Genomic DNA, 26,675 nt, shown 5'->3' on the forward strand with positions numbered 1-26,675 from the left:
ACGGCCGACAGCCCCGGTGCAGCTGCCGACCCGCCCGGGCTGAGGGCTCCGGGGGAAGCGCAGGACGTCACCTCCTGGCCCTGGTGCGGGGAGACATCAGGCGCACCGTGAGGGACCGTCACAGGAGTTGAAGCGACTGTGCCACTTAGCCCATAGGCTCCGCAGCGTAGAGATGAGCCGTTTTGAAGGCTGGCTAAGCCACTTACGTTTAAAATACCGAGAATGCTCCTTCACCTTCGTTCATGCTTTATGACAATTAATGCGTGTAACTTGTGGAATGCTCCGTGGTGACCTAAGGGACGAAGGATGAATGATTTTGTGTCACTCCTATTTGACTTCATCCGGTTCTTGCTCCACTTGGCATCTTTCCTGGGCAGTACCAGGTGCTGGAGCTACCAGGATACAGTCAATCTGGTCACAGATCCCACTTTCCAGGGAGGCGACTCAGTGTCAAGAAGGGATCAGTGGAAAGTGACTGCGCAGAGGGCAGGGAAGCCTTCGTGAGGCTGAGAGGAGCAGACTGTTCCAGCCCCGGAGCCCCTGGTGGTCTTCAGGGCAGAGGCGCAGGGTCTGGTGTCCTCTTGCTCATCAGGAGAAGTCAGATTACAGAGGGGGCTGGTTGTGGCGTTCTCCCTTGAACGTATGTTTTCCTTTTCTGTGATTCCAAGATGTTTTCTTCCAGGGATAAACCACACATTTATACCTTGTCATCATCACAACTGGATTTTAAAGTTGTTCCTCATGAGCTAGAGTGACATTTCTAAACTTAAAAATTCTTTATCTTGGGACTTTTTGATTGACCTAAAAGTTTCACCCCTTCTAGGAGATGGAAATGCTTCAGTGAAATTCTGCCCTCTTATCTGCTAGTGTAGATTGTGTCTGTGTCAAGAGTCAGTAGGCTCTTAGTGAGATCCAGAGGGGCTCTTGGAATAAGATATTTCAGGAAGGCATTCTCTGCTCTGTCTTGGTCATTTTTGATATTGATCATTGCACTTATGCTACTGCTTACTACAACATTTTGTGAATGTATTTAGTAGCTTACCTTATTATGTCTTTTAAACTTCTCTGTCATTGAGCAAAGAGCAATATTAATTACTGCCTTTATAACTTGACATCTAAAAAATTTAATTAGTGGGCATTTTATCTGCTAACTCCCCAGAACATTTAATTGCCTCATTTTCTGATGATATATTGCAAACACTTGGCTTTATGCTCTTGTAATATGTTGCTTTTTAATACAGTGAAATCAAGACATAAGAGATTCTTGCTACTTTTAAGGTGAAATTCCTATTAAAGTTTCATAAGGCTTTTTTTTTTTTTTTTTTTTGCTACTGGGGATTGAAACCAGTGGTGCTCAACCACTGTGCCACATTCCCAGCCCATTTTATTTTTTATTTTGAGACAAGGACTTGCTAAATTGCTGAGGCTGGCTTTGAACTGGAGATCCTCCTGCCTCAGCCTCCCAAGCCACTGGGATTATAGGCATGAGCCACTGCATCCCTCCATAAGGCATCTTTGCTGCAGTCTAGCTGGGCACAAATCACGAGCCACTCAAGCAGGAACAAACTATATTTCCGAACTCACGTGAACGCCACCCTCGCACCCTTCCAGGCACATCACACACCAACCGGAACTCCCACCACCGGAACTTCACCAACCAACGCGAACTCTTCAGGAATCCCCGTGAGAGCTCAACCGGAACTCAATGGGAACTCCGAGAGAACTCAAAAGTCATCATCTTAATGGCTCGCTGGCGTCACCTGTCAACCACTACTTCTGGCAAAAATGCCATGCGTCATCCCGATTTGGCTGTGGCCCTTAATACATCTTAAAAAACAAAAATGTGTACTTGGCTTCAATGGACCTTCAGAAGCCAAGTACCTACTGTATAATAGTGCTTAATGATTTTATAAAGTTAACATAATCATTATTTCCCATGTGTCAGCTTCCTGTTACTATGAGGAATACTCGAGATAATTGACCTATAAAGAAATTTATTTCGGCTTCAGTTTTGGAGGTTCTAGTCCACGATTGGTTGGTTGCGTTGGTCTGTGGTGAGGCTGCTCATCACCATCCAAATGCGTGCTGCTGAGAGCCACGGCGGAGTCTATATGGCCCCTGGCATTTTGCCAACAGTATTGATTGACAGGCGAGGCATTACTATCCGCCTCTGCCGCAGCTTTTGAGTTCTCGCACTATTTTGGAGTTCTCGTGGGGATTTCCGGGGATTCCCCGAGAGTTCCCATTGGTTGGGGAAGTGCAGGAGGAGGGATTTCCGGGAGAGATATTTCCGGCTGGGGGTTCCTGGACAAGCCTCATGGCCTTCGGGAGGATTCCCCCGGAGCTGTGTGAAGTGTTTTCCTGCAGTTTAAAAATAAAGTTTGTTCCTGCTTCAGTGGCTCGTGATTTGTGCCCAGCCAGACTGCGGCAGCGTGCTGGAGCACACTGCTGTCCTCGAGGCTTTTAACACATAGGCCTTTTGGGGACATTCAAAATCCAAACTGGACCATCACTTTCCCAACATCTGGCACCTGTGAATTTGCTTGAAACAACATACTGCCAGTGATGTGAAGACCCTACTTCCACATCCCTGCCCTGCTGGAGTGCATTCTACTTGTGTCTTTGAATAGGCAGTATTTCTCTCATGGAATCAGTGAGGTTGGTGGTGGCATGCTTCAGCTGTGTCAGAGCAGCACTTCTCTCATAATGCTGTGTAAGCCTCCGTGTTCCTTACCTTGTAATCTTCAGTTGTCCCATGGGGCAAAGAGAAATTCTTGTGGGAAACAGACCCATCTGCCATGTTGCTTGCGACTAAAACAGGGTCACTCTAGGGGAACTGGATTGTGCGAAATAACCACACAAGAGTCAGAAATACATTTTTCTTTGGGGGTGCTGTGATGGCTTCTCTGTCCTTAAGGGTCCGCAGAAAGATTGAGGAGAAGCCATTCAAATGAGGCAAGGGGTCAGGTTTCAGGGGGCTGAATCTAGCTTCATGATGTCTGCTGTCAGCAGGTTGACTGACACCTGGGTAGGCCACACCCAAGGGCAGAGTAAGAGAAGGGGACACACAAAGGGCGTTTCCATGGAATATTCTGTCCCAAACAGAGCAAGGGGAACAGGTGAGCATAGCTCGACCCATGGGGCTGTAGGAAGGCACGCCTACGCATAAAGACACATATGGTTGTATTATTTCTGCCCTCAAGATCGGGGTCTACCGTCTTCAGCAACTTAAGAGTAGCCAGATCATCGGGGGAATGACCGACAGTGCCTCAACCTATCAGGAGGGGAAAGTGCTGGCACGTGACAGACGGCCTCCCAAACCTGTCTAGAAGCAGCAAGCAGCACTGGGAGAGGAGGAGAATTCCAGACCTTATTTTATGCCTGTGGACCCAGAGGAACAGAAACTCCAAATTCTGAGCCCTGATCCACAATTTTTCACGATATTTATAGGTTACATCATCTTAGACCCATCCCATCATTGTGTATTTTTCCTCTTTTTTTTTTTTTTTTTAAATTCCTAATCTGTGTGCCTGAAGGCCTTGTGCAGGGTCTTTAGCATGAAGCATGCTGACAGAAACAGGTAAGAAGAGAGGCTTTGCCCAGGCACCTGTTACATATCAAGAGGGAGTAGTCAGATTCCTGGGATAGTTATTTACAATCCAAAAGATAGGGACCCTTGGTTAATTAGACTTCTTGGAGAAAGGCTGAGAGAGGGGAGTGGAATTGACCTCTTCCCCAGCATTGGTTTCTTACCATAACGTTTTAATAATTTCATTTCACACGCAGGTCTGGTTTTACTATCACAAAATAAAGGGGAGTTTACCTTAGATTAGCATGGCAACATGAATGTTCAGGTATGACTGTAGTGTACAAAGTATCAAAGTAAGTAAGACCCCTATGAGTCTACTCCCAACCGCAAGGAGTGTTTTCTTGGTGGTCCAGTGTCAGGGACAGAGCTGCTGTTGATTTCATGATTTTCTAAAGTGGTGAATGATGTGTAATGCGTAATCTTGCTTTTGAGTAAAACCGTGTAATCTTTCTTTTGAGAATATGATAATTATACTCTTGGGAAAATCAGTGAGTGTTAAATGAATGTTGAAACATATATTAAAGGTAAATTGAAATATTTATCAAATGTCTAAATTGTCCTCCGCATCAGTGGGCTTTGGGTCCACAGATTCAACTGATCACTTTGCATTTGTACTGAGTATGTCCAGATCTTTTCATCAATTCCCTAAATAATACACTGTAACAACTGTGTAGAGCATGTGCATTGTTTAGGTTATTATACATAACCTACAGATTAAAGTATATACATAGAATTATTTAACTATTACGTTGTAAGTTGTTAAAGTAAGTCAATATTTAAAATTGTCATGGCTTATAATATGGTAACCCTGGATAGGTGTAACCTACATAGACAAAAACTCTTCGGGATCCTGAATCTAGAGATTGTAAAGGGACACTGAACCCAAAAGCTTAGGTGCCACAGGTCCAGAGCAGCGTTTTGTGTTAGAGCACTGTGTTTCAACCAATGCTGGCACCTCGGATCCCACAGGAGCCTAAGCAGGTTGGTTGGTGTGGGCAAGGGAGTGGCAACCAGGCAATTGTGGAGGGCACAAGCATTTTACTGAACTGAACATTTGTTATTTCTTCATCCTGAGCTCTTTATGTGGTCCCTATCAGCTGTCACTGTTGGCCCCCTGCTGGGGACCCTGCTTCTGGGTGTCTCTGCTCCTGGGTGTCCCTGCTCCTGGGTGTCCCTGCTATTGGAGACCCTGCTCCTGGGTGTCCCTGCTCCTGGGTGTCCCTGCTCCTGGGTGTCCCTGTTCCTGGGGACCCTGCTCCTGGGTGTCCCTGCTCCTGGGTGTCCCTGCTCCTGGGGACCCTGCTCTTGGGTGTCCCTGCTCCTGGGTGTCTCTGCTCCTGGGTGTCCCTGCTGGAGGCAGGTGCACTGTGCATCTGCATCTGGGGGTGGCTGTCGGCCCTCCTCCCACTTGCATCCCCAGTGTCCTCTTCGCAGCCCTTCAGACAGGTGTGTGTGCAGAGCAGAGGCCTTTTAATCTTGAAGGTCAGTTTGTCCATTAAAAAATTCGATCATAACTTTGGTTTATGATCATATAATCTTGATCAAAATTTTGGTAACCTTTGACACATGCTAAAGATTTCTTCTTTTTGTTGCTGTTTGTATTTCTATTTTCCTGAGAGGACTGACACTTTACTCTTACGTGTGGTACATCTGGGTTAATTTTCATATGTGGTGTGTTGTAAGTTGAGGTTTACTTTCTAATTTACAAAAAACTTAAAAAAAAATGTTTCAGTTGTTTTATTCTTATCTTTAAGACTAAGGAGTTAAAATGGAGGTTTAAAAAAATATCGACAGCATGGACCCACTCCAGACCAGTGAAGACAGGATTTGTGAACCAAAACCAAAATCCAATCAAACAGTGGCAGCAGCGACTTTGTTTTAGCGTGATTTGGGGGTGGATAAATACAACACATGCACAGTTCCCACACGCCCTGCCGCGCTCCCGTGCTTGGACACTGCCAGCAGGGCTGCAGCCCCCAGTCTCAGAGAGCACTTCCACATGAACAAGTCTGTGCTGTGTTTGGGCTGCTTTCTTACCCTCCTGCCGCTTGCATTCCAGCATTCCCTCTCATGGGCCACATGGCTTTCGTCCTCAGGTCTCTCTGCGTTCCTCTGGACTCTGTGGACGCTGGGGTTTCTCAGAATCAGTCTTTCTTTTCTTTTCTTTCTTTCTTTTTTTTTTTTTTAAATAATGATTCTGACAGTATTTATTTATTTATTTATTTATTTTTGGTACTGGGGATTGTACTCAGGGGCACTCGGCCACTGAACCACATCCCCTGCCCTATTTTTTATTGTTTTATTTAGAGACAAGGTCTTGTGGAGTTGCTTAGTGCCTGGCTTTTGTTGAGGCTGACTTTGAACTTGTGATCCTCCTCCTCAGCCTGCTGAATTGCTTGAATTACAGGCTTGAGCCACAGTGCCCAGCTGATTCTGACAGTTTTGAAGGTCAAGGTCATTGCATAGAATGCCTCAGTTCTGGTTTGTCTGATATTTTTCTCCTGGGCTGACTGGGTCATGTATTTTTGGGAGAAAGCCCAGAGAGATGAAGTGCATTTGTGGTACTTCATCTAGTAGGGGAGACTGTCAGAGGGCCTGAGCCTGTTGGTGTCAGCCTTGATCGCTGTGCTGGGCATGCTTCTCCTTACAGTCCCTCCCGCCTTCTGTCCTGAGCCCTTTGGAAGAAAGTCTTAGGTGCAGCCTGCATCCCCCAGTGGAGAGAGCTGTGCTTTGCCTTCTTGAGGGTCAGTATCTTCATAAATGATTTAGCCCTCATTGCCTCTTGAGTTTCTGTGGGATCAGTGCCAATATTCCTTCCCCTCTTTCGTTTTTGTATTTGCTTCTTGTTTTTCTTGGTCATTCTGGTAGAGGTTTATCAATCCTATCTTATTTTTTCTTTCTTTTTTATAAAGAACCCAACTTTTGGATTTGTTATTTTTTTTCCTTCTATGTTTGTTTTAAATTTGATTGGTTTTGCTCTAAATTTTAGTATTACCTAATGCATACATTGAGTTTAGTTTGTCCTTTTTTCTGGATTTTATTGTGTAAACTGAGGTTGTTGATTTGAGGTCTCTTTTATGTCTTCCTTGTCCTTTCATGTTGTAAATCTCCCTCTAAGTGCTGTAGTAGTATGTGTTTAGTACATTTTGTGATACATTGTATTTTCATTTTCTGTGAATTTTCTGATTTCCTTGGAGGCTTTCTTTTTGGCCCATATATTATGTGCTAATTGACCTCCAGATACTTGGAGATTTTCATATACCATGTTATTCATTTCTAGTTTAATTCTGTTAGTGTTGCAGATTTTGCTCTGAATAATATCTAGTTATTTCGTGTTCTAGAGGTGGTTTTGTGACCCCTGATCTGGTCTATGCTAACAGATCCTTCCCATGCACACGGAAGAGCAGTGCTGCTCTGCGTGGTTGTTAGAGCAGTGGGTTTCCTCTCCCCTGTTTGCTCCATCCTGCGGCAGGCCCCGGCCTCTCCAAGCATATTTGAGAATGTGCTTCTCTGTCTCCTCTATTGCATGTGCCTCCTGCGTCTTAAGCTCCCTCCCCACTCCCTGGTAGGAATGTGTACCTTGAAGATGTTGTCCTAGTGAACTGGCTTTTTATTACTGTGCAGTGTCCTCCTGTGTCCTGATGGACTTTCTGGGTCTAGTTTGCTTTGCCTATTGGTTCCTACCTGGTTCACATTTGTTCTGAACAGAGTTTGAGTGATCTGCCTTTTCTTGTCCTTTTATTTTTAACTGCCTTTATTATATTCTGGGTGGTTTCTTATAGGTGACATCTAGATCAAACGAGTCCCCTCTGCTGTGTCCTTCCTTCACTCAGGCTCCCGGGATGCTTGGTCATGTAGGTCTAGTAGGGACACAGCTTTGTCACAGCACTCTGAGGGACTGTGGTGGGTGAGGCATGATGGTGTTGGTTTGCCAACCTCTGCCTTGCCAGCCGCTCCGTCTGCCCTGTGGTGGCCATCTTGAGAGGACGACGAGCTCCTGCCCCTTTGGAGCCTCCCTGGCACTGTGGAGGGCACTGTATTTCTTCTTGGCATCTGTTCCCAGTCCTGGCTGACCTTGGATTTGACTTCTGCTGCCTTCCTGTCAGTCATGCACCTCTTCACAGTTTGTGAACCAGTCTTGGACTTCATTTCTGCTACGTTTCTTTGCCCTTGTGGTCTATGCCTTTTTAAATAATTGCCTTATTCTCAGTTTAGTGGTATTTCTGAAGGTGGTGGAGGCCAGCGCCATCTTTGTCTAGGGGTGTTGATACAAATGGCTGACTGTTGGTGGGTGAGCCTGGCTTTCTCTGTGTGCCGCCTGGGCGCTGCTCAGAGGCCTTCTCAGGCCTGCTTCCCAGGTCCTGTATCTGGAGTGTGGCTTTTTCCTGCCACTTTTTCGTGTGATGATTGATCCAGTTTATCCTCTAGAATTTTTCTGACTCTTTGGTCTGCTGCTGTCTCTCCCCTCTTTTTGATGAAACTCTGGTTTTATTCATTCATTCATTTCATTATAATTTAGTAGCTTTTCTGTCTTCTCAGTTAAGATCTTAGAGAAGGTGGAAGGTAGACTTGTGCGCCTAGTCTACTTTCTTGACCTCAAGGCTGGGTGACTGAAACGTGGCCTATTGGTCATAATTGTTGAGAGCCACGGCCAGGTCAAGATGGTGCCTGGCATTTTGCCAGAAGGAGCCACGCCTGCTGCCTCGGGTGCCCGCTACTTTTGAGTTCTCATGGAGTTTCCATTGAGTTCCTGTTGAGTTCTTGCGGAGTTCCTGTTGAGTCCTTGCGGAGTTCGAGTGGAGTTCGCGGGGGTTCGGGAATAAAGTTCGTTCCTGCTTGAATCTACAAGTGGCTCGTGACCTCCCGGTTATTTGTGCCCAGCCAGACTGCGGCATTTGGTGGCCCGTATGGGGAACGCCTGAAACATGGGGGTAAGTGAAACTACTCGCCCCTGAGGGCAGGGCGAGAGAATGGGTGGCCATTTCAAAAAACAATGTGTACTTGTTTTGATTCGTATTCTTTTTGTTTCAAGCTGCCTGTCCCTAGGACTTTCTCAGGCAAACTGGGGAAAGTGGTTGGCTCAAGGTTTGAAGTTGTTCGGCCCTGAGGAAGAGATAGAGATAGACCGTGGATACACATGTCAAGGAAATAGAAAAACTGATACAACGGATTTTTGTTCTGTTTTGTTTCGGTTTTGTTTTGTGTTATCTTGTTGGGTTGCGTATCTTTATAGCAGAAATATGGAGTTAAAAATTAGTAAAAACCAAACCGAAAGGGTGTTAAGTAAATTACTAGAGGAAAGGAGGCATCTCAGTAAAATCAAGAACACTTAGGGCATACGTTAAGACGATACAAAGGTGTAGCCCATGGTTCATTAAAGAGGGGCTGTTAAATATATCACAATGGAACCATCATGGTGAAGATTTAAAAAGGATAGAAAAGGAAAGCCCAGGAACTCTGCTAGTTGGCACATTACCATTATGGATGTTGGTACAATGTTGTTTGCTTAGTCAAGGAGAAGACATTTTAGATCAAGTAAAAGAGGAAGTCTCTTGAGTTAGTCAGACAGGGGAAGAAAGTTTAGAGAAGGAAAGGCTATCAGGAGACAAGTTACAATGGGAGGATGCTACTAACACCTTTCTATCACTAGAGGGCATGGGTGTCCAACCAACAGCTCCACCTATGGAGACAACATATGCTGAGTGGCCCTCAACCCCCGTAGTTGATAGATGGGATCCTGAGACAGAACTTGAAAGGTTAGCATGCCCTGTATTTGAGCAGGCAGGAGGGCAGCGAATTCACCGTGCTTTAGATTTCAAAACAGTGAAGCAGCTGAAAGAGGCTGTAACAACCTATGGTCCTCAAGCACCCTTCACTGTAAGTATGGTCGAATCCATTGCCAACTTGAACATGACGCCAGCAGATTGGACTAGTATGTGCAAAGCTATGCTAAATGGAGGACAATATCTGTTATGGAAGGTTGCCAATCAGGAATTTTGCACGGAGACGGCTAGGCGAAATGCAGCAGCTGGTTATCCTAAGAGAAATCTAGATATCTTGTTAGGAGAGGGACGTTATGAGGGTCAGCTGCAACAAATTAGATATGATCCTGCGATATACTCACAAATCGCGTCAGCCACGGTTAGGGCATGGAAAACTTTACAGGGGCATGGAGATTTACAAGGTCAATTATCTAAGGTAATACAAGGAGCTAATGAATCTTATGCTGAATTTGTAGATAGGCTTATACAAACAGCTACCAGAATCTTTGGGGATGTAGAACAAGTGATGCCATTAATAAAACAACTAGCCTTCGAACAGGCAAATAGATGGTGCAGGGAGGCCATTAGACCATGGAAACATGGAGATTTAAACACATAAATTATGTAGAGACATTAATGAACAGGGGCAAGCCTTGGCAGCTGCAGTACAACAGGCTTTAGGTGCCAGGCCAAGAACATGCTACAATTGTGACAAACAGGAATTTTAGAAGGAGTTGCTCCATAGGAGTAGGGTTTAACAAAACTGTATGACCAAAGGGGTAGAATGCTGGGTATTTGCCCACGATGCCATAGAGGAAGACATTGGGCTAATGAATGCCATTCTCAAACTACCATAGAGGGTCCTCCATTATCAAAAACGGACAAGGACCAGGTGTTTTTCCACGATATTGTGGAGAAAAGCATCGGGCTCCATTGCCAAAAAACTGACAGGGGGGCCCAATGCTCCGGGGCCCACGAATACAAATATACGGGGCACTGGAGGAACCCAGCAACACCATGGAGGAACCCAGCTGCACCATCAGGGTAGTGCTCAGGACACATTATCCATTAGATCCCTCATTAGACAAACCAGAGGGAGCGCAGGTTTGGACATTTGCGCCTCCGCCAGAGCAGTACTAACTCCAGAGATGGGAGTTCAAATCATTCCCAAAGGGGTAAAAGGACCTTTTCCCCAAGGAACAGTAGGCTTATTATTGGGACGCAGTTCTTCTACTCTAAAAGGACTTATGATAAGTCCTGGGGTAATTGATCCCGATTATGAAGGTGAAATACAAATTATAGCCAGTTCTCCAAAGGGTATATCAGTAATTTCACCAGGAGATAGAATAGCACAGTTATTAATAATACCCCGCCTACATGATAAATTTTCCAGTAGTACTATAGAAAGAGGTTCCAGGGGATTAGGCTCCACAGGTGTAGATTGGGCTATGCTTTTTTTAAATTTAGATTCTCGCCCAATGCTAAAACTAAATATTCAAGGACATGAGTTTAATGGGCTACTGGACACAGGTGCTGACCTTAGCATCATATCTCGTCAAGAATGGCCAAAACATTGGCCGTTACAACAAGCCACTCAAATGCTTCAAGGCCTAGGAGTGGCGACTAATCCCCATAGAAGTGCAATGGTATTAGATTGGAAGGATCCTGAAGGATGTGAAGGAACTATACAGCCATATGTATTGGACCATTTTCCTATAAATTTATGGGGATGAGATGTCCTAGATCAATTAGGTTTGACATTAACAGATAACATCAATCCAAATGTGACCACTATTATGGCTAGACAAGGTTTTAGGAAAGGAAAAAGATTAGGAGAAAAAGGACAAAGTATAGTGGCACCAATACAAATAGATCAAGAAATAGATAGACATGGATTGGGTTTTCAGGAGGTGTCACTGAGACTTACTTGGAAATCAGAAAGACCAGTATGGGTTCCTCAGTGGTCCCCGATTAAAGAAAAGATACAAGCAGCCCATGACCTGGTCAAACAACAATTAGCGGAGGGACATATACAACCTTCCATATCTCCCCATAATACTCCCATTTTTGTCATTAAAAAGAAATCTGGCAAATGGAGATTATTGTAAGATTTAAGTGCCATTAATAATGAGATGGTTATTATGGGACCTGCTCAATCGGGGATTCCCCAATTGTCTGCTTTGCCAAAAACCTCGTATATTTTAGCTATAGATATTAAAGATTTTTTTTTTTTTCAATTCCAATTCATCCTGAGGATAGTCCACGTTTTGCATTTACTATCCCTGCACTAAATCATGAAGGTCCTGATCAGAGATATGAATGGAAAGTACTCCCTCAAGGGATGGCTAACAGCCCCAAGTATGTGTCAAATTTATGTTAACAAAGCAATCCAGCCACTTAGAAATCAAAATCCTGAACTACAAATGTTTCACTATATGGATGATGTATTATTAGCACACAAAGATAAAAACACATTGCTAGAATGTTATGCCACACTTACACACCTATTAATTATAATCTAGAGATAGCAATAGATAAAGTACAATTAAATTTTCCAATTAATTATTTAGGAGTTCTATTATCCTCAACCATGGTCCGTCCACCAAAAATTCAAATACGAGTAGATCAACTCAAATCACTTAATGACTTTCAGAAGTTATTAGGAGACATAAATTGGATAAGGCCTTATCTAGGCATACCAACAGGAGAGTTAGGACCTTTATTTGATATCCTGAAAGGTCCATCAGATCCAAAATCACCCCGCATGTTAACGCCTGAAGCAAGAAAGGCATTAAAAATCATTGAATCATATATGGAAAATATGCATTTGGATAGAATTGATATAAGTTTGCTCTTATTATTTATTGTACTACTAACAAAAAATATTCCTACGGGAGTATTTTGGCGAAAGGTCCATTATTGTGGATACATTTATCTTATTCTCCTAACACTATTCTTACTAGGTATCCTGAGGCTGTAGGATAATTGATACTCAAAGGAATAAAAGCAGCAAAGAGAGTGTTTGGAATTTCTCCCAATAGAATTATTACTCCATATACTATGGATCAAATTGATGAGTTAGCTAATGAGTTAAATACTTGGGCAATAGTCATGTGCTCATTTGATAATCACTTACCATCTAACCCTTTGTTGTCTTTTTGGTCTTCGCATCCTGTAGTTTTTCCAAAAATGACAAGAAAAACACCTATCTTGAATGCTCCAAAAATATTCACTGATGGGTCAAATAATGGTACAGCAGCAGTAGTTACCCCTGATCAAACTTTTACATTTTTAGTACCCAAACAATCAGCTCAAAAGGTAGAGCTTAATGCAGTATCACAAGCTTTTGTGATGTTTAAAGATTCTGTATTTAATTTATTTTCTGATAGTCAGTATATAGTTAATGCTATAGTATCCCTTGAAGATGCTGGTAGGATTTTCCCTTCCTCTACTGTATTCTCTTTGTTTTCCACTATACAAAGTCTAATCTGGGACAGAAAAGATCCATTCTTTATAGGACATATCAGGGCACATACAGGATTGCCTGGAGCCCTTAGTTTGGGCAATGATTTAGCAGGTAAAACTACACATGACATACATATTTTCTCTACATTTGAAGAAGCTACAAATTTTCATAAAAGGTTTCATGTTAATGCTAATACTTTACAAAAGCATTTTAAAATAACTAAGGAACAAGCCAGACATATAATAAAACAATGTCAAAATTGTGTGACATTTTTACCACAAGTTAATCTTGGAGTCCATCCTAGAGGACTGATACCTAACCATATTTGGCAGATGGACGTCACATACTTGCCAGAATTTGGAAAATTAAAATATTTGCATGTTACAGTTGGTACTCCTTCTGGATTTTTGATGGGCTCCCTTCATGCCGGAGAAAAATCTAAAGATATTATAGCTCATTGCTTACAAAATTTTGCCACTGTGGGCGTTCCAAAACAGTTAAAAACAGATAATGGCCCTGGCTATACTTCTACCTCTTTTAAGCAATTTTGCTCATCATTTGGCATTACTCACATAACAGGAATCCCATACAATCCACAGGGACAAGGCATAGTTGAAAGAGATCATCAAACTATTAAAATGTACTTATTAAAGCAAAAAGAGTGAATTTGGAAGGGGTATATATCCCTCAAAGATAAACTTAAAATAACCCATTTTACTCTAAACTTTTTAAATTTGGATTCATCAGGGCTTAGTGCTGCAGAAAGGCATATGTGTCCAAAAAATGTACATAAGCCTAAGGTACTTTGGAAGGATATTCTAATAGGACAATGGAAAGATCCTGACCCAGTGATTGTCTGGGGTCGGGGATCTGTTTGTGTGTTTCCACAGGGAGAACAGCAGTTGATTTGGATTCCAGAGAGACTAACCAAAGCGATTTCTACAGACCAAAAAAGAAGATGATTTGGCTCAAATCCATAACAGCTGATATCCAGAACTCTGGTTTGGCTATCCTTACATCTGTGACAGTGGTTCTCCCACACCAGGAAGCTAATGAATAATGAACACCATTAAGGCCTATTTCAGATGTAAGAAACCTTGGGGCTTGCTTGTGGGAATACCTTCAGACCCATAGGCAAGTTACAGGAAAAAGGATGTGATATCAAAAGAAGAGTCAAACCCAGGTGGTAACCAGGATGCTTTTTTCAATCTATTTTATTATTGCCCTTTCCCACATCTTGAAGTTTTATTCTGTTTTTTGAGCTCATATAGACCTAGGTTAATGTTTTTCTGATCAGTTTTATTTTTTGACTGTGGCGTTTTTAAACATTGCAATGGAGATTTCACCTGTGAAATGCTACAAGGCTTTTTCTATTATGTGTTGTATGTATTGTGTTATGTGTGCACACTGTGTTATGTGTTGTTGTCTGTATGTGCGTATGTCCATATATCATATATGAGGAGCGCTCATGAAAAAATGGATCCAAATATTTTTTTTTATTCACTGATTTAAACGGTTTAATTTAAATTGGGTAAACAGCTGTTGAGGATTGTTTTAAAATGTGGTTAACAGATCTGTTTGTTTACTTTCACCTTTCCTTTTCATTATATCCAATTGTATTCAGGATTCTAAATTGTTTAGAAAATTGCTTTTTTTTAGTGCCCGCTAGAATGTTACATAATTTTTTCTTAGCCATCATTGCCAGAATTCCTATCTTCATCCCAGTGCCAGTGAAGACATCTTTTAGAGCATGACTTAAAACCAAACTATAGCTTCTGCGATAGCTATCACAATAAACTGTATAAACTGATACATCAGTGAACAATAACTCAACAAGTGATGCTCAGTCAAGGAGTCGATTTACTTTTGGAGGAAATGGATATATTAATGGATTCCTCAACTTTGAACTGCTTGCAAAACTTGCCTGGACTATGTATCACTTGTATGCATTGTGAACTATGTGTTGGTGTAGTGAATTGTGGTAGTGCCAGGGTATCTTTGCTGATGATGTCATCGGTGGTACAAGTTTTCTAAAACGGGCCGTCAATTGGCTTGGTGTCATGGCATTTTGTATCCTCCCCTTTCTGCTTGTAGCAGGTTGTTTATTATGGTGTTTGTGTAAAAACTACTATCCACAAGTATGGCTAAATGCTGGGCTGGTAGTCAGTGACGGGTAAGATCCAATTGCAGTGGTACCAACCTAAGACAGGAGGCTGACGCCTGAGGTCAGCTCATCCGATGATGGGTAAGGACCATATGTAGTATTGGACAACCTAAGACAGGCAGGGTCCCTAAGCCACATACTTGTTGTTTCATTAAACAAAAGGGGGGAGATGTTGAGAGCCACGGCCAGGTCAAGATGGTGCCTGGCATTTTGCCAGAAGGGGCGGCTCCTGCTGCCTCGGGTGCCCACCACTTTTGAGTTCTCATGGAGTTTTCCTTGAGTTCTCGTGGAGTTTTTGTTGAGTTCTCATGGAGTTCCCGTTGAGTCTCGCGGAGTTCGAGTGGAGTTCGCGGGGGTTCGGGAATAAAGTTCGTTCCTGCTTGAATCTACAAGTGGTTCATGACCTCCTGGTTGTTTGTGCCCAGCCAGACTGTGGCAATAATTTGCACCCTTTGGCTTCTCTTTCAGCTGATGTAGCCCAACAGTTCCAGTTTGCTGTGCGAGTTATTGGCAGCAACTTTGCCCCAACTGTTGAAAGAGATGAATTTCTGGTAGCTGAGAAAATCAAGAAAGAACGTAAGTATTTTTTTTTTTAAGTGTTACATGCTGGCTTTTGAAACGAACATGTTCTGAGTTTTGGAACCACAGCCAACCCATGGCTTTTCTCTTCCGTGACAGAACGTGGGGGGACTTCTTGCTTGCTGTCACTCCTTTCACATGATTTGTGCGTGTAACTGAATATCTAGATTCATTTATTAATATGAAAATTAACAAGCTGTTTTGATTTTTATTTTAAAAATTGACTATTGTGTTTTACTCTAAAATGATGAAATATCGCTGTGTATCTTAACAAAATGTTTTGTAAGGGTAGTTTTTAAGTCAGGTAAACTGTCATGAATGTTGTACTTTATTGTCCTTAGAATTTAGGATTCAAGGTATTTTTACTTTCCATCCTTCTTTTCAGGTAGGTATTATTAACTAGTTAAGTTGATGATAGTTTGCCTCACTGCTAATTAATATTTGTAAGTAAATAGACTCTAAATGATCCCATTGTTTCTGTTTAGCAATTTTCACATAAATGCTTTGACTCCAGCCTAATATTTTCCATATTTTATAAGTATCAGAGAGTTTTTCAGAGCCAAAGTGTCACTCCTTTGTGTTGTTTTAGCATAGATGAAATAGTGGGTTTTGGCGTGTGATGAACATGCCTGATTTCTTTCCTCTCTTTTCAGTTATTCGGCAAAGGAGAGAGGCAGATGCTGCATTGTTTTCAGAGCTCCACAGGAAACTTCATTCCCAGGTACGCGCAGGTGGGAAGAAGCTGCGTTGGCAGGTGTGGCACTCATGGTGAGAGTCAGCCCATGAGTGGGGAGGCCTTCCTAGTGGACGGAAATACTTGGACATTTTGGTGGTATCACAGCAAGCTTTTCTATGATCATTAATGACTTAATTGTAATAATGTTCCCTGTATTTTTTTAATATTTATTTTTTATCTGTAGTTAGACACAATACCTTTATTTTATTTGTTTTTATGTGTTGCTGAGGACGAACCCAGGGCCTTGCATGTGCTAGACAAGTGGTCTACTGCTGAGCCCCAGCCCCTTTCTAACACCCCCTGAGTGAATTTTAGCTGGGTTTCATGTGAAGTTGCTTATGAAGATGAATGGAGCTGGACTGAAAAGGACTCAGAAGGCTCTAAGGTTGTGTCATGGTCTTAATGATGCTCTGAGCAGGCATGCTGGTCCACACAGCAGTAAAAGCTCCCCTCGGATGCACTTTGTTGTGTCCTAATTTGTACCTTTATAGGGAATTATTTAAAAAATTTTGAATGTTTTGTGATTGGTACTGACTCTTGAAAATTAATGGTTTCTCTAATCTGATATATATATATTTTAATATTTATTTTTTTAGTTTTAGGTGGACACAACATCTTTATTTTTTTATTTTTATTTTTAATGTGGTGCTGAGAATCGAACCCAGTGCCTCATGCATGCCAGGCAAGCACGCCACATCCTCAGCCCCTAACCTGTTATTTTTATGAAAGACTTTGCCAATAAGATGATTGAATGAGAGGACTGGGTGTAGCTCAGGGGTAGAACTCTCTCCTACTTATGCATAAGGCCCTGGGTTCAATTTCCAGACCTGCAGGGGAAAAAAAATTATAGGTGAGATTTCTGACTATAAAGGAACTGAGTTCACTAGCTTTCTCTGTCCTTTTGTAGAACAAAAAGTGAGTTCAGAGAAGTTTAATGCTTTGTTTCACAAATGTGAAGTTGAAACGACACAAATTGTGAAGTTTGGCATAATGTGACTAGTAACTAAACTCTTATTTTTGAATCTTCATCTCTCTACATATATTCTGTCCTAAGTCAAGCCTAAATGTATGTGCTGTGTGAGCATTTTAATTCCAAGAGGGTATCTCAGAGAGGGTGGTTGTGCCCTTAGCACTTGGTTTGTTCAGGATAAACAGAGAGACAATAGGGTGGGAGGGTGTTCTCATTCCTTAATTCAGATCATTTTACTTGGATTCACGGTTTTAAGTGTACTCTTTCATCTTTGATAACATTTACAAAGTGAGAAATAGGAAATTTTTTTGTACATGCATTTCTAGACAGATTGTTTCTAACAGTGATATTATTTGTTTTTCTTAAATCTTTTTTTTTTTTTTTTTTTTTAAATAATTACTTCTTGGTGTTGGGTGTTAGAAAGATGTACTATCAGGTATCACGTTCCTGAGATGCTTAGCCTTGCTGGGATCCCCACCTGGAGGATCTCATCTTGTGAAACCTGTGTGTCTGTTGATATAGGCCATTGGAAGAAAATATGTTCAGGAACTTTGTGATTTAAAGTGGTGGTTTTCCGTTAGTTACATTCTACATGACAGTAGAATGCATTTTGACATATTATACATAAGTGGAGTATAATTTCTCCTTTTTCTGGTTGTACATGGTGTAGATTCACACTGATTGTGTAGTCATATATGTACCTAGGGTAATAACATTTGATTCATTCTACTGTCCTTCCCATACCCCCTCCCCTACCTTCACTCCCTTCTGTCTAATCCAAAGTATCTTTACTGCCCTCCCCCCCATTGTAAGTGAGCATCCACATATCAGAGAAAACATTCTACCTTTGGTTTTTGGGATTGTCTTACTTCGCTTAGCATGATATTCTCTAGCTCCATCCATTACTGGCAAATACCATAATTTCATTTTTCTTTAATGCTGAGTAATATTCCATTGTGTATATGCATTCTACTGTCTTGTATAACTAATGAGAATAAATTAAAAAGTAAAATAGTTGTTTCCCAGAATTTTGTTTGGAATTTGATGTTTGTTTCTTTCTAAACATCAATATTCTGAAATGATGACTGCCTTCCTAGGACTAGCCCAGAAAACTAACTTGGGTGATTTTTTTACATTGTGTGGCTGAAACATAAAAAATACCAGGAGATGGTAGCATAACACTAGTCATTCAAGTGCAAAGTAGCCATCCCATCTTTTTTCTAAAAATATCTGGCTCCAAAGTACAAATGTTGGTATTTTTTCTATCCTGTCTTCTCCGTGTGGGACCCTCTTCTGCATTTGCTATGCCTGCCATGGAAGGAAAGTCTAAAGTACAGCTTGCTGTTGTGGTTTTTAGCTCTAGAGAAAGGAGGGTCCAGGTTTGGGGTGGGGACGTGGGACCCTGAGTGGGTATAGGTGTGACTGGCAAGGAAGGGCTGAGGACAGGGGAGTGGCTTGCTTGGGGAATAGAAGCACACTGCAGCTGGGACCAGGCAGGAGGAGGCCTCGGTGGGGGTGGGCGCTGCCCCGCAGGACGCTACGCCAGCCATGCTGGTTCTGGTGGGGCAGCTGCTCTGGTGTTCCCAGATCTTGTGGTGTCTGACACATCTCATTTAAAATCTCGTTTACACGCAGCCCCTGAAGCTTGATGCGTGAATCGAGGCCTCTTGGCTTCTGGAGTCCGCGGTGGCAGGGGTAGTTTAAAACATCCTTGCTAGAGCTGAGACTGTTTATGTTTGCACCACCAGGTCCCTTGCTTTCTGCCCTCTGGCTCCAGCTGGAGGTGGCTGAGGCCCCAGCCAGAGTGGGGAGGATGGAGGCTGTGCCGAGCTTCCTGGCCCGTGGCTTGGCTGTCTTCCTGCTCCTGTTTCCTAGTTACTGTCTTACTCAGTATACATCAGGTGCTCATTAGGTGCTTCTCAGTAGCTGACCCTGGCTGTTTGACACCTGCTCTTCTCTGTTGAAGCTGTCAGTCACGGGGTGCAGTGGCACACGCCCGCAGTCCCAGTAACCCCGGGGGTGGGGGTGGGCTGAGGCAGGAGGGTCACAAGTCTAAGCCAGCCTGGGAACTTAGTGAGACCTGCTTCAAAATACAAAGAGCTGGGTGCAGCTTAGTGGGAGAGCACCCTGCATTCAGTCCCAACACCCCCTCGCCCACTGTGGTTTTTCCCCCTCTGTTCAGGAACCCCTCTTTGGGAGAGCGGGCGTCTGGACCTGCTCTTCGTTGCAGAGGAAGGGCTTTCCTCTGGCCATGCCCACTGACACCTTCAGTCAGATGTTTCTTAGGAAAGGCCACTGAAACTTGCAGCCAGGCATCCTCAGAACTGAGTGGGGCACGGTTCCTAGTTGTGCCTCTGGGCATCCCTGCGCTTTCTCTTTTGTGTCCCCTCTCTGGTGTGTGCTAACTCTTAGGCTACTGCCATCTTGACTCCCGAGGCTTGTGGGCTGTTCCTCTCAAGTCATCCTCTTTTGGAGTCGGGCAGACCTGGGTTTGAATCCTGGCTGCAGCATTGTGATGTAGGTGGATTATTTGGGCTTGCTGTCTGTGTTTCTCTCATTTGTGGAATGAAGTGAATACATTCTGTTGTGGCAGGAGGTGTTGTAGGTGAAGTACCTGCATCCTGTGGACCATCTCTAAATGGCAGCTGCTGCTCCAGAATCTTTAGAGAAGTGGGATCTGGGGGAGAGGTTGCCTGAGTGCTAGTGTTGGCCTGAGCAAGCCCCTGAGCCCCAGGTCAGGTGCCCTTCAGGGGGTAGTGTGCTCCCAGGTGTGTGTTCCCAGGTGGCTGCCGTCTTCCTGCTGCCTCTAGCGCCTTGTGCACCCCTCCGTGAAGCAGGGTGTGCTCCCTGCAGGAGGCCTCCGCAGGCTCCTGTGTCCTGCTCAGAACTCTTCACCCCTTCCAGCTTGCACTCTGACTACAGTTCCCGTCTCACCTGAGTGGCCGCCTTTCTGAGAGCCCTGGGTGCTGTTGTGTAATCCGCCTGCTTGCTGTAACACAGGCTGAGACTCCATCAGGGCCGGGGCTCTTTCTTTTTCTTGTTGCTTAGCTGGGGAATTGGTTCAGTTTCTGGAAAATGTTTATGTAAATCAGTTTTATAAGTTAGTAATTTAAATACCTGGGATGAGCTTATTCTTCAAATAAATTTTCGGGAATGTTTTATATAACAAAGAGTCTGCATGCTGCAAGTGTTCATGGTCTGGCAGTGGGTCCCGTAGATGAAGGTGTCTGTGTCTAGCCTGTGTGTCCAGACGTGAGGCTCTGGAACAGAGGAGGTGCTGTGCACATTTGAGGTGAAGCAGGTTGAGGTTTGGCTGTGAACGGGGTTGAGGACCAGGATGAGTGGAGCTGGACTGGAGAAGAATGGGGCCCAAGTGCCAGCCCTCGTGGGGACATGGGGCCAGTGATCCTAGCAGCCAGGTGCTGCGCACAAGGTCCGCATACTCCTGAGGCTTCTCACACTTCAGACCTAAGCGAGACATTGATAAAGAAAAAACAACGCGTGTCTTTTATGATGGCATTTGTACTATGATCACTGTTTGGGAGGTTCTTCAGATTTTTTCAGAGGAGACAATACTGCTATTCAGAAGTAGGGTAATGTCAAGATTCGTTCTTATTGGGAACTTTGGAGTTTGTTAGCATGGTTAACATGGACCCAAGGATGTGATTCGGGAACATTATCTCCAGCTTCTGATGGTAGCTGTACTGATGACATGTGAAATGAGTACAGAGTGACGTCACCAGGGGAATTTTAAAATGCTTTTCTATTTTGGAAATATATTTAGGAGAGAGGAAAATAAAACTGAAAATTATATGAAATAGTTCTTTTAGTATTAATTTTTTTCTTAACAGGGAGTTTTGAAAAATAAATGGTCAATACTCTACCTCTTGCTGAACCTCAGTGAAGACCCGCGCAGGCAGGCAAACAAGGTGAGTGTCCCTGGTGTTGGGACGGTCTGTCAGGTTCGGAAGGAATCAGCCTCTACAGCTGAGAAGATAGCAGAGAGCAGGGAGCTGGCTTGGCCATTGGGGTCAGGCAGTTTCTTTTTTAAGGGCCTTTTTAGTCAGTGTGCAGTTTCCTTAAGCTCTATTTTAGGATTATGTCCTTCTCCTGTAACAGTGTGCGGCGAGCTTAAGTTGTGGTTTTAAGATTGGGCTTTGTGAGTTACCACTTCAGCACAGATGCATGGAAGGCCCAGGGGAGTTCCTTGTGCCTTTCTTCAGGTGTTGGGCACACTCCTCTTGACGTCCCAGTGGGCTTCATGCTGTCACACGGCTCCGTCATGCCTGTGCTGTTTGTGAGAGTGCCCTGGTTCAGTCCAGAAAAACTCGTCCTGCAGACGTGAGAGTGCCCAGGCTGAGGAACGGGGTGGGGTAGCTGCATGTCTCTCTAAAGCCTCGCTGTGCGCTGTGGGCTCGTCACCAGGTGAGGTCCAGGATGCAGCCTGGCTCACGTTTCACTCAGCCTGGAGTGGGGATGAAGTGTTTGGTCATCAGACGTTGTGGTGGTTGTGGGGCTTTAGAAACTTGTAAAGCTTTGTTAGTTCTGGCTATTAAAAAGCATCTTGCTTAAATTATTTAATAAATGTGAAATTCAAATCTAATTCCAGCAATGGAGGAAGGGGCATGCCAATGCCCTTTCAGGTTTGGGAGAACCCGTCTGTGGTCGTGCATTCCCTCACCTCAGTGCACTTCCATTTCAGGTGTCCAGCTATGCCTCGTTGTTTGCACAGGCATTGCCGAGAGATGCTCATTCCACTCCCTACTACTGCGCCAGGCCTCAGTCCCTGCCCCTGAATTACCAGGACCGGGGCACCCAGGCGGTGCAGAGCTCTGGCAGCCTGGGCAGCAGCGGCATCAGCAGCATCAGCGTGTGTGCCCTCAATGGCCCTGCACCTGCACCCCAGCCTCTCCTCCCAGGGTAAAGCATGCTTGCACGCACACTCTCCTGGTGTAGGAGAGCTGAGGTGTCCCGGGCTTTCAACCAAGCCTGATATTGCACCATAGGTCGCGTCTTCAGGTCATCACCCTGGCCAGTTGTGTTGGGCTGGTGATGAGTAATACTCAGCAATAATTGATACCGTTGAATTATCCTCAGGCAGACGGTTCTGGCCAAGGTAGTGCCTAGGAGCGGGGAACCTTGGCCCCCCGGGGTTGCACAGCTGTGAGGTAGCCTCTGGAGTGGAACATGCCATCCACTCTGGTTATGTTTTGAGGGAGTGTGAGCTCATGACTGAGAATGAGGAAGGTGCCAGTGTCTTTAATGTGCCTTAAGAGCTTTGTTAAGATCCAATCTTAAGGATGTTTCTTGTGCAAGTAATCAGATGGCTTTGCTTTTTGCTATTGTTCATTTCTGGAAATCTCAGTAAAACAGATGGTCAGAAGTGGGTAATTTTCTAGAACAGTGATCAGGAATCAATATCAGATATATGGCGTTTCCCACATGGGCACAGTAGAATCATAAATTGTTTTGTAAGATGAAAAGTCATGTTCAAGGAATCAGAAGACAGAACATATGCAGCACATGGGTCACACGTGAGCAGTGTTCTCTAGGGGCTCACTACACATCTACAAACAGCCTGCAAGAGAGCGAATCTGAAGTTCTGGTCTGGCCCAGAGTGTAAGCTGACACTCTCATTTGTGTCTCAGGATGTGGAGTGGTTATTGTGATGATTCAGAAAGTCATACAGCTAACTTTTAGAATTAGTCTCTAAGTCTGCAGCTGTGTTCACAGACACAGTCTGAGTGAGTGTTGTTGGCTTCCCCCGTTGAGGACAGGATCAAGCACAGCTGTTCCGGGACTGCCCTTCCTTGTCTGCTTCGAGCAGCCTGCAGGGCTCTGGACCTCCAGCAAGGGCAGCGGAGCTGCTCGTGTCTTGCAGCCCTGGCAGGGGCACTTTTGTTGGGAGTGTCCGAGTGTATGTCGTTGGAAACTTCTGTCAGGTCCTTGGATTTCTAGGAAGCAGCTGTGAAGTGTTCTCAAGTCACTTTGCTACCTTGACCTTTGCAGCTTGCCTTCCATTTCTGCATTTTCCCATCTTCCAAGTTGATTGAAATTGCAATGTCTTTTCCCAGTGAGCACCTTGAGGGCGGGAGGTGATTGGGGCAGGCAGATAGGCGGGTTCCAAGTGTTTAAACCCCTCTGCTCAGGAACTGTGGAGTGAGTGAAAGGTAGTGATCGTGAAGTAAAGTCCACTTCCACTCTTTGGTTGAGAATTCCAAAGTGGTAATTCGTGGGTAATGTGTTTCATGTATTAAAGAGAAATGGTTGGGGAAGAAAGGTGTGTGTGCAGGGGTGGGTCCAAGTGTCCATGGGCTGGGACTGGTTGTGGTGATGTTTGATTGGGTGAAGTCGTGGAGTCTCCCATCTCATAAAAGGGTTAATGTGATTCAGTGTAGCAACTGAAAGGGAATTTCTGGGATGCTTTTCTCCTCAGTGAGTTGCATGGTCACTTCAAGATATAAACCTTACTTTCTTTTTTCTAGACAGTCTCATCAAACTCCGGGAGTCGGGGATTGCCTTCGACAGCAGCTGGGGTCACGTCTTGCATGGACTTTAACTGCAAACCAGCCTTCTTCGCAAACCCCTCCCTCAAAGGGTGTCTCTAGTGCTGTTTCTCGCAACCTGACGAGGTCGAGGAGAGAAGGAGAGACGGGCGGTGAGTGAGGGGTCTAGCAGCTCTCTTCCCTCCCTCAGCACCTCTGTTCCCAGGGGTCTTTCCTTTGTGTCGTGAAGGTACCTGATCGGGCCCAGCATCTTAGGGTGTCACCTCATGTCCCCTTTTTTGTCCTGCAACCCTCTGCTTCTCAGCCAGTGATCACAGTCCTTTCTCATCCTGCTATCCCTCCTGGGAAGCCCCATCAGAGCTCTTTTCCTGTCTCATTCTGTTCTTCCTGGGCTGGCCACGCGGACCTCCCCATCTGAGATACATGAAGGTTGTCTGTCTCTGTCACAGTGCCAGTGCTTAGTGCAGTGCCCAGAGCGTGGAAGAAACTCGGTGACAGTTTGCTGGATGGTGAAAGGAATATCAGTGTCCTTCTTGAGGCACTACATAGAGCGGGCTTCCCCTCTGGTCTGCAGCCTGCTGCCTCTGAGGTTGCTCAGAAGGCAGGCCAAGGACTGCCTTGGAGCTGTGAGGGTGTCCAGGAGCCTGTGGCCTTTGCAGCAGGCTCAGCCCCAAAGAGGTCTGCTGTTTAACAGCAGCTTGCACAGGCATGTTGCTGGTGCTTAGTATGCCAGCGTCTTGACCTGTCAGTGCTGCTTTCCACTCCTGATCCCTGGCCAGTGCCTTTAGCCTGTGTTCTTGACAAAGCAAGAGTGGAAGTGGACTTGCGAGGTTTCCTTGATTAATCCATGAGAATTAGGAGATGGTCAAAAGAAGAAAGGGCAGGGGATGGGTGGAGACCGCCCTACTCTAAACCCCGACCTGGGGGTAACTGCATTGAATACATAGCACTTGGTTGAAGAGAGAGTTGTTTTTAAAAGAATCCTGTTCAGACTGTGTGCTGCTTGTGAGAGACACATTGGACTCAGGGTGGAGGGTTGAAGTAAGTGGATGGCAGGCACCCATCTCATGGACACAAGCCGCACAGACGTGTGCCTGTGTCGCTGTCCTGGACTTCGCTGGCAGGACCGGAGCCGAGGCAGAGGGCCTTTTCCTCCTAAGGAAGACATGGAGTCCATGTCCTGTGTCGTCCTCCCTCTGCACCCCCTCCCCCAGCAGCTTCACGTGCACAGAGCATGATGGCAGAAGCAGAGAGGAGACAGACTGACCCGCAGTTACTGCTGGAGAGGACTGACAGTCAGGTGGCCTGGGTAGCAGCCGTGTGCGGTTCAGATAGGACTTGAACTCAGCTTGCTGCAGGTGGTGTTCGTAGCACGTCCCACCCACTGTTGGACGCACGCCCTGTGCTCTGTTGGGCTGGCTCTGGGAACACTGATCCCAGGTCATGTCTCTAGGCCTCTTTCTCCTGCACCAGTATCTTGGACTGTGGGTGCCTCTGCCTCCTTATCCTTATTTTGGGCCTGTCTCCCAGTTTGACTTACGTTTGTTCTAAGGAGTCACAGCGAGCAGAGGCTTGTTTGCACTGAGAGCTACTTTTCAGTGGTGTGGCAGGACCCAGGCTGGAGTGCGTGTTGTGCAGGGGACCTGCGTGGTAGAGGTCACCTCTGTTGGTTGTCTCCTCTGGTTGGCTTATGCTGCTGGCCTGTTGGTCACATGGAGCTTTGTCCTTCAAAGTGGGCACTTCATGGAAGAGGGGCTCTGTTGCCTTTCAGAAGGCCCGTTTCTCCTAAACTCACACCTTTTCATCTTAAGCTTGTTACAAATATGTAACCCAGAGCTAATCATGTCATGAAATTTATTTCATCTTAAAATGTGTCTGTTAGTGATTACTGTCTTTAAAAAATCATTTTATAGGTGCTATGGAAATTACTGAAGCAGCTCTCGTGAGAGACATTTTATACGTCTTCCAGGGCATAGATGGCAAAAATATCAAAATGAGCAACACTGAAAATTGTTATAAAGTGGAAGGAAAGGTACGGTAATGAGTGATCTAGTTTAAATATTCAAAAAGAAAAAAAGTGTCATAAGTCCAAATAGTAAGCTGTTTCCCTTCCAGGGTGCTCCTGGGGCTTTATGGAATTGGTGCACCAGGCCGGTCGCACCGGGAGGCCCTGGCCTTTTCCCTGTCCCATCTGGCTCCAGCTTTGGGCAGTGCTTTCTTCCTTTCCTTGGGTTGGCCATGTGGCTGCAGCAGTGCAGTCAGAGGTGCCTGAGGACAGAGGGTCAGCTTGGCACTTTGCCATTGACACAGGATTCTCAGAAGATCAGTCATGGCCACAGACAGGCACCGCACAGGGTGACGCCATGGCTTCATACTCCCTCCAGGGCTCCCCGTTCCCTGCTGGCCCTGTGCTGTCCTTGCCCTCTGTGATGGTGCGTTAGTACTGCTCGCTTTCACATGCTGAAGCCTGAGAATCATACTGTTAAGAGTACAGGTGGTCGAGGAGAATGATAATGAAGACTCTAGTATTGGTTCTTCATTTTTAACTTCTGATGTGTTTCCTTTTCAGGCAAACCTAAGTAAATCTTTGAGGGACACGGCAGTCAGACTTGCTGAGTTGGGATGGTTACATAATAAAATCAGAAAGTACACTGACCAGAGGAGTCTGGACCGTTCCTTTGGACTTGTAGGTCAGGTATGTTCATTACTGTTATCTTTGAAAATGCTTAGATCTACTTAAGGTCTGACTGTGGAAATGGCTACGAGGAGAACCCTTTTCGAGGTCAGCCCCCTTGGTGGTCGGTGATGGCATCAGTCAGGGTGCATGTGCTCAGGGAGTGGAAAGCATGCCAGGCGTACACAGAAGGACCAGCCGTTGCTGTAAAGGGCCCACAAGTGGTGGG

General features: G+C 44.8%; 1 protein-coding gene and 1 long non-coding RNA gene across 5 annotated transcripts in view; one reads left to right on the top strand and one right to left on the bottom strand.

Annotated features, from left to right (window-relative positions):
• LOC125616012 overlaps positions 1–26,675 on the bottom strand; it is a 299,348-nt gene that overhangs the window by 85,207 nt on the left and 187,466 nt on the right. The gene's annotated exons all lie outside the window — the stretch shown is intronic.
• Positions 15,275–26,675, top strand: part of Tubgcp3 (tubulin gamma complex associated protein 3) — a 53,763-nt gene continuing 42,362 nt past the window's right edge. For all 4 annotated transcript variants that reach the window (XM_048800615.1, XM_015483931.2, XM_048800616.1 and 1 more), the window contains exons 1-7: positions 15,275–15,557; positions 16,214–16,281; positions 21,118–21,195; positions 21,969–22,186; positions 23,752–23,924; positions 25,686–25,804; positions 26,342–26,467. In XM_048800615.1, coding sequence (XP_048656572.1) covers positions 15,290–15,557; positions 16,214–16,281; positions 21,118–21,195; positions 21,969–22,186; positions 23,752–23,924; positions 25,686–25,804; positions 26,342–26,467 — 1,050 coding nt within the window. In that variant the 5' untranslated portion in view covers positions 15,275–15,289. The remainder of the gene's footprint in view (positions 15,558–16,213; positions 16,282–21,117; positions 21,196–21,968; positions 22,187–23,751; positions 23,925–25,685; positions 25,805–26,341; positions 26,468–26,675) is intronic.

Source organism: Marmota marmota, unplaced genomic scaffold (genome assembly GCF_001458135.2).
Source record: "Marmota marmota marmota unplaced genomic scaffold, marMar, whole genome shotgun sequence".
Taxonomy (NCBI): domain Eukaryota; kingdom Metazoa; phylum Chordata; class Mammalia; order Rodentia; family Sciuridae; genus Marmota; species Marmota marmota.